We start from the raw sequence: 12,679 nt of genomic DNA on the forward strand, positions 1-12,679 counted from the left end.
TTGGGAGAACCTTTCCCAGGACCTTCCCCAGTGGAGAGAGTTAATCCATGAGGGGGTGATGCAATTTGAGAGGTTCTGCCTCAGTGCAGATGAGGAGAGGTGGAGAAGGAGAAAAGCATGGCAAAAACTACCTTGCGTCCTTCTAGTAACCACCAGCATCTGCCCCTTCTGGGATAAGACCTGTAGCTCCAGAACTGGGCTGGTCAGCCATCAATGGATCCACAAATAGGAGGGTGACAGAAAGATGTTCTACTCGTTATCAAGTGACCGCTGAGAGAGAGAGATTTAGCTTATGGTCCGCTATGACCCCTAGATCCCTATCAGCAGTACTCCTTCCTAGACAATTGTTTCCCATTCATATGTGTGAAACTGATTGTTCCTTCCTAAATGGAGTATTAAACTTCAGCCTATTTACCTCAGACCATTTCTCTAGTTTGTCCAGATTATTTGAATTATGGCCCTACTCTCCAAAACACTTGCAACCCCTCCCAGTTTGGTATCATTTGCAAATGTAATAAGCGTACTCTCTATGCCAGTGTTCCCAAACTTTTTGGCATCACACCCCCTTCTTGATTTTTGAGAAACCCTCACTCCCCCCTCCCAAAAAAATTGCAGCTAAACTTGGAGAGGGATTGATGGGTGTGTGTGTGGCTGGGTTGCCTTGCGCTCCCCTCCCCCCAGGAATTTCTTCGCATCCCCACAGGGGGGCATGCCCCCCAGTTTGGGAACCCATATTCTATGCCATCATCTAAACAGTTGATGAAGATACTGAATAGAACTGGTCCCAAAACAGACCCCTATGGAATCCCACTTGTTATGCCCTTCCAGCATAATTGTGAACTGCTAATAACTACTCTCTGAGACCAGTTATCCAGCCAGTTATGCACCCACCTTATAGTAGCCCCATCTAGGCTGTAATTCCCTAGTTTATTGATAAGAAGGTCATGTGAGATCATATCAAATGCTTTACTAAAGTCTAGGTCAGTGGTCACCAACCAGTAGATTGGGATCTACTGGTAGATCTTGGAACCTCTCACAGGTGATCCTGACAGGTTTGGCCGGGAGGCTGTTAAGTGCCAGTACTTCATCTGCTCCTCTCAGCACTGCGGTGCTGCTCCTGCCCTCTTCCTTGGAAGTACCCCTCACCCCTGGAAGCCTCCTGCTTGCTGTGCAGGGCCTGGGAAGAAGAGGAAGAGAGGGTGCTGATGTCAGGGTGCCCCTCCTTCTACCCCATCTCCACAGTGCAGGGTGGGGGTAGGGATGGAGAGAATTTGCTGGCTGCTTTTGGGAGTGGTGCAGGGCCAGGATAGGGGTGAGCCTGCCTTAGTCTCCTGCACCACCACCCAGAAGCCACCTGTGGTAAGCAGTGCCCAGCTAGAGTCAGCATTCTGAACCCCATTCTGAACCCCTCTTGCACCCCAAACCCTTGTGCCCCACCTGATAAAAGTGAGTAAGGATGGGGGGGGATGGAGTGAGCAGGGGCGGGGCCTCAGAAAAAGGGGCAGGAAGGAGACAGGGCAAGGATGTTTGGGTTTGAGGTAGATGTTGGATTGTACTTAAATTCAAAAAGTGATCTCATGCTTAAAAAGGTTGGAGATCACTGGTTTAGGTACACCACAATTGTCACTCCCCCTTTATCCACAAGGCTTATTATCCTATCAAAGAAAGCTATCAGATTGGTGTGACATGGTTTGTTCTTTACAAATCCATGCTGGCTGTTACCTATCACCTTACTATCTTCTAGTTGTTTGAGATGAATTCCTTAATTACTTGCTCCATTATCTTTCCTGGCACAGAAGTTAAACTGACTGTGGTTTGTGGTTTTCTGGGTTGTTTTTATTTCCTTTTTTATAGCTGGGCACTAATATTTGCCCTTTTCCAGTCTTCTGGAATCTCTCCCGTCTTCCCTGACTTTTCAAAGATTATAGCTACAGGCTCAGATATCTCCTCTATCAGTTCCTTAAGTATTCTAGGATGCATTTCATCAGGCCCTGGTGACTTGCAGACATCTAACTTTTCTAAGTAATTTTTAACCGGTTCTTTTTTTATTTTAACTTCTAAACCTACCCCATTTCCACCAGCATTCACTATATTAGACATCCATTCACCATCAATCTTCTTGATAAAAACCCAAACAAAGAAGCCATTAAGCACCGCTGCCATTTCCAAGTTTCGTTATTGTTTCTTCCTCTTCACTGAGCAGTGAGCTCTGTTACTATTGGAATGACTGATACTATCCAAAAACCAGATGACTAACAACTTCAGGACAAATACGAAAGCAGTGACTTTGGTTTCTGTCTGATATATGCCTGTTTCCCCTTCAGCTTGTACTGCCTTTGCCTTGGAGGCGGGGATCCAGATCCTCAGCTGATGTACATGTATAGATCTATAGATGTTAAGGCCAAGAAGGGATCATGGTGATCATCAGCAGGGCTTGACAATCTTTGCAATCTACTTGCCCATGGCGAGTAGATTACAACCCGGAAGAGCCGGATTCCGGCGATCTGCGCATGCGCAGAACGCCGGACAGCGCGGCTGGCGAGCAGGGCTCACCGCGGCTTGGCGACCCTGATCATCAGGGATGGACAGAAAAAAAATAGGCATGAGTGTCATGCAAGGTGTGTGACCTTTGGCAAGTCTGCACACTGCCAGAGATTATAGAGGCCTCTTCGTACAGCTTAAGAGTTGTGCTGGGAGAAAGGATGGAAGCTGGTGAACTAGAGGGAAATGTGAGCAGACTGGGATGATGAAAATTATCTGGCCTTATAAAAATGAGTAAAAAACTAAATCTTTCTCTTGGAGCACTTTACATATATTTCTCTTGGGGTGCTGTGGCCACATGGAAGCCTTGATATCAGTTTCTGAGGGGTTTGGAGGGCTCCCAGAGGCAGTGTAGAGTGAAAGAGCCTTCATATACAGGTCCTGGCCCTTTGCATATACAGGTTTGGTGCAGGCCCTGCTGTGGCTTTTTCCTGGAAGCACACTCTGCCTTCCTGATAGATTGATGCAGTGGGATCTCTCTCTGAAGATCCCTCTGATTTTTGTGTAGGATCAGATGATACAGACCTCAGTCCTGACCCAACTCCACTGAAATCGTTAATAGTAAGTCTGCTTACACCAAACTGAATCTGATCCTGTATCTTTTAAGGTTGTGTGTTTCCTCTCTAGAGTAGATTTCTATGGGCCAGATTGGGATGTCCTCACTCATGCTTGGTAGTACTTTGTTCTGCAACTGGCCTCCTCGATTTCAGAAGGAGCAAGGTACTATTCAGTTTGAATAAGGGCATCTCAGTCTTGCTTTTTTCCTTGCTATGTCTTGGTTTCTCCTGTCTATTGACCTCTCATTCTTCATTTTCTTCCTTCCCTCCTTTCGCCCTTCTCCAGGTAATGCAGTTTGGAAGAATTGATGGCAATGCTTATATTTTGGACTTTCAATATCCGTTTTCTGCAGTGCAGGCCTTTGCCGTTGCTCTGGCTAATGTGACTCAACGCCTCAAATGAAAAGAGCAGAGACTGGAGAGAGGAAAGCATTAACAAAACCTTCTCCTAAGGTCCGAACTGGAAAATGTCAGGACGGCCTGTTTTAGGTGCACAAAGGCGCCTGGTGAAGAAGGCAGTAAAACTGGAAAAATCTCTTGGTGCCCAAAAGAGGGCATTAACTTTAGTCATTATTGGGGTAGGGAGTTGTTTTGTTTGGGTTTTTTTAACATCATACTGGGGTTTCAGAAAGAGCACCTGGTGAGAGCCATTCAGTGTTATGTCGAGAAATGTGGCTTTTGGCTTGTAGTGGTGGTTCTGCTGTGTTTGCTACAGTAGCTGACGTAAGCTCATGGGGGGTTAAACAAGATTGCTCTCTTTGACAGACTGCCTTATATCATGCTGTTCTTTTTAAAACAGGGAACATAACCTTTTTTCTGGTCCAGTTTGTACTACTACATCAATGATAGCAGGAAAAAAAAAGCTATAATACTTGAAGACACGTGTTTCTTCTCTGATCATAGCTGAGCACTGCAGGTACCAAGGAGGTTTATGAAGGTCAACATTTAATTTTTAAATACTAATGTATTATTCAGAAGAGGAAGAAAACTGTTACCATTGGATGGCTTCAGAACACATTGCATTGAAGAAGTTGGTGTCTGCTTTTTGTGTGTGCTGTTACTCGGGATAAATGTGTTTGACTAGTTGATGGAGAATAGAGAAAGAAGGGATTGTGAAAGTTTCATACATACATGTATAGGTAAGCAGTACTCTTGGATTGTACTACTTGTATAGTATACAATGCAGCCTGGTGTAGCGCATGGGCAAGGGCTACACCTCCTTGCTAAAAGATGTTTACATGTTAAGAACAAAATTGTCAAAGAAAATGGGCCCAGTGAGTAAATTCTTCTAAATCTATGATGAATCAGAGTGTTGCTGTATTTGGACAAGAGAAAGGCATGTGGTAACAATAGGGGATTTCTCATCACGGCTGGTGGGGAAAAAAAGGGAGAAAAGGAAGAAAATACCATTCCTTTCACCACCCTGCTATTTGAGTACAGCATTATAAGCTGTAGTTTGAATGGTTAACACTCCAAATAAAGAATGGAAAGCCAAAATGTATATAGGTGGTTATGGGGTTTTTAATCAACTATATACAGTTACAAGACTGTTTCTAATTGCAACTCTGTCTTACGTAAGTCAAAGCCTGTTTTAGGTGTTTCAAAGGGTTACTTTAGTAGAGAGAGATTCTGCTTGTTGCTATAGTTCTCTCTCTCTCTTGCTCACTCTCACATATGTGCACATATTTTGCCGCTGAATACTCTTGGATTGGGAAATGTTTCCCCCATAATACATGAAAAATATAAATTAAATTCACAGTAGATTGCAAAATGACTGTAGTTTTCCTTTAAAATATTCTTCAAATCAGAACACACTTAAACACACTTAGAAAGAGGGGTTGGTGGCTGGTTTATCTCCATATGTAAGCGTCAGTTTTACGCCTTACTATCACTTTGTTTGAAACACACACCATACATCAAGAAAGTAAAATACATCACTGGGGAGGAGGGGTTGAAATATATGTAACGGTAGGCTAGACTTACTAGGCTTGATTCATTGCAAGGAACCCGTTGGGAGCACAGAACTCCCAGTGCAGAAAGGGATGCAGCAGCTTCCTGGCTCCAACCTTTGCTGGGGACTTTGAAACCAGACCACACAGGGTAATGCTGGCTAGAGGCGGGTTTTGACAAGGAAATCCATAGATGTGCTGAGGATCTCCCAGCAAGTTCCATCAGTGTGGCCCAAGAAAGACAACAGCTGTCGTTCTGTCAGGGAGCCTCTAGGGAGGATGGTGGTATAATCCTTGTATTGTTCTGGGGCTCTGCTTGCATGTGGGCGTGGATCAAGCCTAGTATTTGCCTTGGCATTTAACAGATAACTTTTCTGTTTGCTTTCACGTATTCACTTTTGTTGAAATTCTGTCAATTAGGTGCATACGTTCCTGTTACAAAGGAATTCCCCCCTCCACAGTTATTTAGTAACTCATTTTAGTGACAGCTTCTAGAGTGTGTGTGGAGGAGGCAGTGCAGGGAAGAAATGGGCGTGGTCCTGCATACTTTGAAATGAAGTGGAAGTTCTATTATTGCATGCTATTTAAGCAACAGGACTCACATGGTTTCAGTGGCACTACCCATATGAGCGAGCATTGTGGCGCTTGACCAAATGGTGCTTCTGAAGTGATCCTAATAGCGCTAATTAATCACATACACCACCCATAAGCAATAGAGAGGTAGCCATGTGAGTCTGATCTTGCTAAAACAAAAGGAAAAGCTATGTAGCACTTTAAAGACTGGGTCTGGCCCACGAAAGCTCATCACCTATTAAACCTTCATGTTAGTCTTTAAAGTGCTACATAGCTTTTCCTTTTGTTTTAACTCATAAGCAGTATTGGAATATTGAGAAGTACGCACTGAATTAATTGAGGCCAAAAGCATAGTAATTATTTTAGGAGGCATTCTATTGCTTTTTAAAAATATTCCTCTTTTAAAGAGACACTGTCAATTACTTTTAGGCCATGAATGCAGATTTAATGGAATTAAGTGTGTTTGCACACACGTGTGCACAACATACCTCATCTAAACAGAAATGTTTTCATACTGCTTTTCTTTAACTTTCACGGCAAAAGTTTGTCATCTTCTTTTGAACATTCCCTGCAGTATTATGAACCAAATTAACAGCATCAATATGCAAATTCAAGAAAACCAGGAAACAAAAGTGGAACTTAAATGAAACCCACCAGTCTAGTTTAATTGTCCAAGATCCATCAGAATTTGATTCTGGTAGCATGCACAGTGTTCTGGAACTTTGCATACATAGAAGAAAGCCTTGTTCTTGCCTCAAGGAAGCACAAAAAACAACACAAATGGTGAAAATTGAGATTTCTAACATTCTTTCTGTTTTTGTTATAAATAGGCCCGCTGATAGGGCGAGGCAAGTGCACCAGGGCCCGGCACGCTCAGAGCAGCTCTAAGGGCTAGGGGCCAGCAGCGCAGAGGGCAGGCTGCCCTTGTCTGGCTCTACCCTTTCCTCCCATGGCCCTGCCCCTTCTGGTAGCTTGGAGCCAGGGCTCCCCCTCCAGCCTGCCCAGAGGCCTGGTATGGCTGTTAGCTCCCCTGATTATAAGATAAAGAGTTTTTCTTCTGTACGTATGTTGACAGTGTCCCTTAAAGCAACAGTTCAATGGCATAAAGCCTACCCAGGGTTCGAGACAGATTCTGCTGTCTGTTAAGTATGCACAATTCCTGCTGAAGTCAACTGAGTTGTATATATGTATCTGACTGTACAATTAGGTCCTAAATTATGAAAACAGCAGGGTTAGAGTGATCATTCTTTATTTTTTCTTTATATGTGGAGAGAAAATTTAAGAAACACTTTTAAAAGCCCTCCAAACTAATACTTCCACAAGGAAAATTTTAATCATGAAGATTGCTGTTACATTCAAGCCAAAACACTAATTTTACATTTTGTATTTAAGTGTTGCAACCTAGTTTTTTTCTGTAGATAATTGTAAGTTCTTCTAGGAAGAACATAGCAACATGTTCTGAATTATGGAATTATTTTATAATTTAGTAATTTTCAGTAGTTCAATATGGTTTTCCAAAGGTTTTTTTTAGTTGTGCAATAATTTACAGCCTAAGGACTTATGCTTTGTTTATTGGGGGAGTTGAGTTATTTTTTAAAAATAATTTAATGCAGATTTCCTGTTATTGTCTGAGTCAAATTATTTATCTTGCCTAATGTAATAAGTGATTTAGGGATTATTTTATTACTATGTACCAATGAGTTATACACACTTTCTTATTTATATGAAAAGAGGATCATTGTAATTAATTGTTTGCTAGCAATGTGTTGATGTAAGAAATTGTTTAAGAATGTGTATAGGATGACTTTTTTTGCTGGACAATAACCAATATTTTATAAAGGAAGGAAGAATCTTGTTTATCAGGCAGTTGGAAACAATAGATATGCCATTGGGGATTCTGTAGACTACATATAGTGTTGATGATTTTTTGAGACCTGCAGAAATCTGTCCTCTACACTGTGTGTTTTCCCATTTGAGTTTTAACTATCTTTTTCAGTGGCGGGGTTGGTTTAAAAAAATACAACTCATTATTTGCTCTATCATTTCTTAGAGCTTGCCTTGGTTTTGAGGTATAGAGCAGGGGATACTTATGTATAAAATGAGTGTTTTTTATATGGCTCAGTTTGGGTGACATTCATCTCTGTGCAGAGGGCCAGTGTACAGCCTATGCGTCACTGTGAAATCCTATTTCAAGGGCTAGGTTGCATGTTGTGGCTAAGCTCTGCTCCAGTTATAGCTCCCTGATTCAAAGGCTAATCTGAGCTGATCCCAGAACTGAGAATGCTTAGAGTAGCTAAGGCGCTTTAATTGGCCCAGTGGTGGTGGATAGGCAATGTGAAATGTTATTCCACTGTGCACCTGTCTTCCCGACATGCCGCCTCCTCCTCCAACTGCTCTCCAAGCCAAGTCCTGCACCAGCTGCTCCCCAAAAGTCAGAAGAGTGACTGGTGCAGGGCTTGGCTGCAGTAGCTTTACTCCAGCTGGGACTTACCCTGTGCCAGGGGATTTCCTTGCTGGCCAATTTGCAACCGAAGTCCATCCCCATTGCACTGCCTGAGCAGCACTAAGGGGCCAGGTTTCATTTGACAGTCTGGCTCTAGCCCTCAAATTGTGGTTTAAGTGGCCTAAAAAATAATATGCAGCTGTTAGCCCTCTGCAGAGGAGTGAATTTCATCCTGAGGATCACTGGTACTATTCAACAGCAGAACTGTGGTTCTAGAATAGCAGAAATAAATAGGGGAGGGAGTTGAAAGTAGCGTAAAGGAAAATTATTGGGCTAAGTTAATGCTTCTACATTCATTCCCAGAGCAGGCAATGGTAGTTTTCATATGCAGTCAGAATGGTCCTGTGTACAGGTTGTACCTCCCTTAACCAGGACTCCCCTGGTCCAGCAACAGCCATGGTCTGGCATGGACCACGGATGTTCTTGGACCACAGAGCCCAGGAACAGGGAGGTCTGGTGGCAGGGCAGGAGTGCGGTAGGGGGCACTGGCAACCCAATGTGTGGGGGGGGATGGGGAAGGGGAACAGAGGAGACAGTGGGGAGTTCTGTCCCCGGCCGCAGAGCTCCAGCCCCAGCCATGGAGCCAGGCATCTGCTGAGCTCTTCCCTGGCTGCGCAGCCCGGGCTGTGAAGCCCTTGCCCCAGCCGCGAAGCCCTGGTCCAGCCTCAGAGCCAGGCAGCTGCAAAGCTCTGACCCAGCTGTGGAGCTCCAGCCGTGGCACCCCACTCCAGCAGCAGCATCTAGGGAGCCGGGGAGGCTGGAGCCCTAACCCGGTGGGGGCCCAGGAGGAGAGGGACCTCCTCTGGTCTGGCAAATCCCCTTTTGTTCAGGACCAATCAGGTCCTGAGGATGCCAGACCAACGAGGTCCAACTTGTATTAGTAACTCTATAGTAAGTGTGCCCGGTGGCCTCCTCAACTAGGTAAATCCTTCTTAAGCAAACACTCAAGTATCCCCAAGATTCACGGTTCACTTCTGTTCCGTGTTTCAATGAAGATTCACTGCTACTCTGAGGCAATCATACTTTGCCTGTGCTTTGAGTTATTGCTTCAGGTAATTTGAGTGCAGTTATTTCTGAAGCCTGTTTTTGCGGCTGTGTTACATGTGGGTGTCCAATGAGCTCTTAACAACTGTGTATATCTTCATCTCAAAGAGGACATAATGGAGGAGGAGAAGCTTTGAAGAAAAAAAAAGAGAGGAAATTAGGCTTCGGCTAGCTTAGAAGATGGTGTTTGCCAGAGCAGTAGTTAGTTGCACTACAGTGAACTTTTGCAGGTCTCAAACTACTCTTTGCTGGCAACTAGTCCTGGAGGTTAATCATAAGCATTTGGTCACTTTCTTGAAATGCTAGCAAATGGCCGAATTCTGATCTTATTTATAATAGTTACTCTCAATTCACACTTCACTGCAGCCAAAAGTGACCCCAAAATTGCACTCTAATACATGAGATTGGAATCTGGCCCCAAGCAAGTATTTCCCTCAGCATACAATTAGCAAAACTGCAAATCATTAAGCCTGGATGTACATTTAAAGTTTTTAGTCTTAAAAAACAAAACCAGGGTGAAATCCTGGTCCCACTGAAGTCAGTGGGTGTTTTTCCATTCATTTCAATGGAACTAGGATTTTACTGCAGTATGCTTGTTAATTACAGTACAGGTTAGTGTAATGATTGGACCAGTGAGAGGGACAGGCTTTTACCATAGAAGGTCCGTTAACATGTGGGCTAACTCTTTAATTTGTAAGCCCAGGGTGCCAATACAGAGCCCTACTGACTTTAGTACAGTTCTGTATGGGCACAAGATCTACATTCACAGATCACTGTGGGATCAGGGCTTTAGGCTATTTACATATATGTATGATGCTGGAATGAATGAAGCTATATTTCCATCTCCCAGGAATGGTCTCAAAGGGGAATCATTTTTAGATTACATTTTTTTCAAGTTGCCGAGATACACAATCACACACAGATGCTTCAAGGATTAAAAAATATCCAACCCAACACTGAGCACTGCATGTTGAGGAAGAAGTTTTAGGAAGGAATTGCTTTGGGGTATTGATTGTTTTGTACTGCATCTGTGCAAATAGGAAAATAGAGCAAGAACAGTTAAGCAAGTAAAAGAACAAAGGATGAGTCACTGAAGAAATTTTTATTAAAATAAAAAGCAACTCTAAGCCCATAAATCCACAAATATGTCTCTGCAGACAGACACCTGCGCTGTACAGATTGCCTTGAATGGGATCTAAAAGGATCTGTCCACACAGATACAATTGAACAGTTGGGACCATAATGACTATGGGATAAAAAAACAACCCAAAACAACTTTTCTCTCCAAAATATGCACAGAAAAATTGGATTTATTAAAGGCTCTGTAGATGTTCCTACTTGTTACCCTCTAATTTACATAATTCCAAATTTAAAAATAAAATCTGATACAGAAGTTTTGGATAGTGATAACACTGTCTGTCTCTGTCTGAATGTTTACTTCATTGGCCAAGTAAGTGATTGTAAAAGATGGCCAGATTAACAGGTGGTTCAAATAATAGGTGTTAAGATTACAAATAAAGATAAAACCAAGAGAAACATTTTGTATAATGTTAGCAGATGATTGCGTGTTCCGTATTTCATCAAAATAGTGCTCAGCTTACAGTTCCCATCAATCTGTCATTTCAAGTTCCTTGTTGATATACTTGTAATTCTCCCTTCTTTTTCTTTTGTTAGCTTGGTCTATATTTTGTCGTCAGCTTCCTATTCTTTTTCTTTCTTTCTGTGTTACTCTCTTTTCTTTGTGCGTGTGTGTGTGTTGGGGGTGGTTAAGATCTCATTTGTTGTAGGTACAAAATATGTAGTGTTAAATCGCATGGGGATGCATTTGATTGAAAAAGACATGGTAGTCCTGAAAAGGGTATTTTTTGCATTTGTTTATAAATGCATTATTTTGGTACTGTAACTTCGGACATTATTTCTGAATTTATTACTACTGTTTTTGGCTTTATTTTTTTAAATGAGTGTGTAGCCATGCGGGTGTCTAGATCCCTAGCCCAGTGACCCAGCATGGTCTTTTCAAGCCTTCGGGGAAATTGGTACACTGCTGTGTACTGTTACATACATACACTATTTTAAAAATATCTTTCTGGAAATGTTGGGAGATTTTTAAATATACATTAAGAAGCAGGTTTTCATTGTAATTGTAGACTTACCCTGATTTGCCTGTCTTTTTATGTATCTTGTGTAATAGATTGTATGGATGGTACCTAGAAAGCATTAATGGTTTCCCTTTAATAATGTTGTTTGTCCAAATTATTTACTATCTACATGATTGAGAGATGGACTGATAGCCCAATTTTTCCTTGATGATTTGGAGTTGTAAGAGTTGTCCAGTTGTTGCTTAATAAAATTTTGCAGACTAGAAAATCCATGACTTATTTGTTGTATCTTGCTTTTTGTTCAACATCTTGAATGCTTTTAAAACAGATGATTAGTCTTTAATCAGAAATACATAAATATTCCAGAGCCAGCTTTCTTATCGTTTGCTTTCCTGAACAACTATATTTCTAAACTGGGATTTCTCTGCTCATTCTGAGACCTCCTGCCTATTATTCCTGCTGTCATTCACATAGGAAGATGATAGACAAAGAGTTTTTACAATAACTTTCCATGTGTTTGAATATTAGACAGGCTGCTCTTAACTGAAAGAAATTACATTTGGGATTTGTGTTATTTTTCTTATTGCCACTTCTATACTGGAAACTTTGTTACCTCAAGTGCTCTCATCTTTAATAAATAAATAAAATGCTTTGGTGGCTGGAAGTGAGCCTCTGTTGTCTTTTTTTAACTAAACAAAAATGGGCAAAAATAAGATTAAAGTAGATTACTCTGTTTTGCGATGCTAATATTTTTAAAACATTAAATGTGAACTACAGAACAGAGTCTAGTGGGACAGGGCTTTTTAAATCCACTCCCTTGTTTTGTCAGTGACCAGTGAGAAGAACCTGCAATCCCACATCACCATCAGCTTGTACAGCTTTTATAATGTTCTTGAGCCCTTATGGTTGCAAACCTTGATCCAATTGTAGATTGATGCAGTGTTGTCTGCTGAGTCTGCAGACAGCTCTAGCGTGCATGCTGCTGTAGTTTTCCTTCAGCAGTCAGTGGATTGAAATAAACAATACTTTAGCCCCTTTCACTACTTCAATTTAAAACTTGTGTGGTCAGTAGTGAAATGGTGATAGGAATCATTTCACCCAGAGAGCTACAGCTGAGGAAGGAGCTGCAATATAGCGTGGAAAACGACCCAGGATGGAGACTAGGCAGATCCTCCTCACTGACCTCTGAAAGAGAAAATCCCTCTCTTAGCAATCAGAGGGATACATGCCAATTTCAAACTTATCCTTCACCCATTAGCCAAAGGCTGACAGAAAAACAAGTGATTAGTGTACATGTACAGGAAAAGCATCCTAGTCCAAGCCCCTTCTACATTTCCATCTGTTGGGAATGAAGAGCTCCAATAGACCCCCTTTTGTGTGTCTCTCTCCTTGTATTTGGTGTAGACAGTAGTG

The 12,679-nt window shown here is 42.1% G+C and overlaps 1 protein-coding gene across 2 annotated transcripts in view; it reads left to right on the top strand.

The window, feature by feature from the left end:
* TULP4 (TUB like protein 4) overlaps positions 1-11,930 on the top strand; it is a 276,958-nt gene extending 265,028 nt beyond the window's left edge. For both annotated transcript variants that reach the window (XM_075924530.2, XM_075924532.2), the window contains one exon: positions 3,385-11,930. In XM_075924530.2, coding sequence (XP_075780645.1) covers positions 3,385-3,501 — 117 coding nt within the window. In that variant the 3' untranslated portion in view covers positions 3,502-11,930. The remainder of the gene's footprint in view (positions 1-3,384) is intronic.
* Positions 11,931-12,679: the final 749 nt, after the last annotated feature.

Source organism: Pelodiscus sinensis, chromosome 3 (assembly GCF_052426305.1).
Source record: "Pelodiscus sinensis isolate ZL-2025 chromosome 3, ASM5242630v1, whole genome shotgun sequence".
In the NCBI taxonomy this organism is placed as follows: Eukaryota; Metazoa; Chordata; order Testudines; family Trionychidae; genus Pelodiscus; species Pelodiscus sinensis.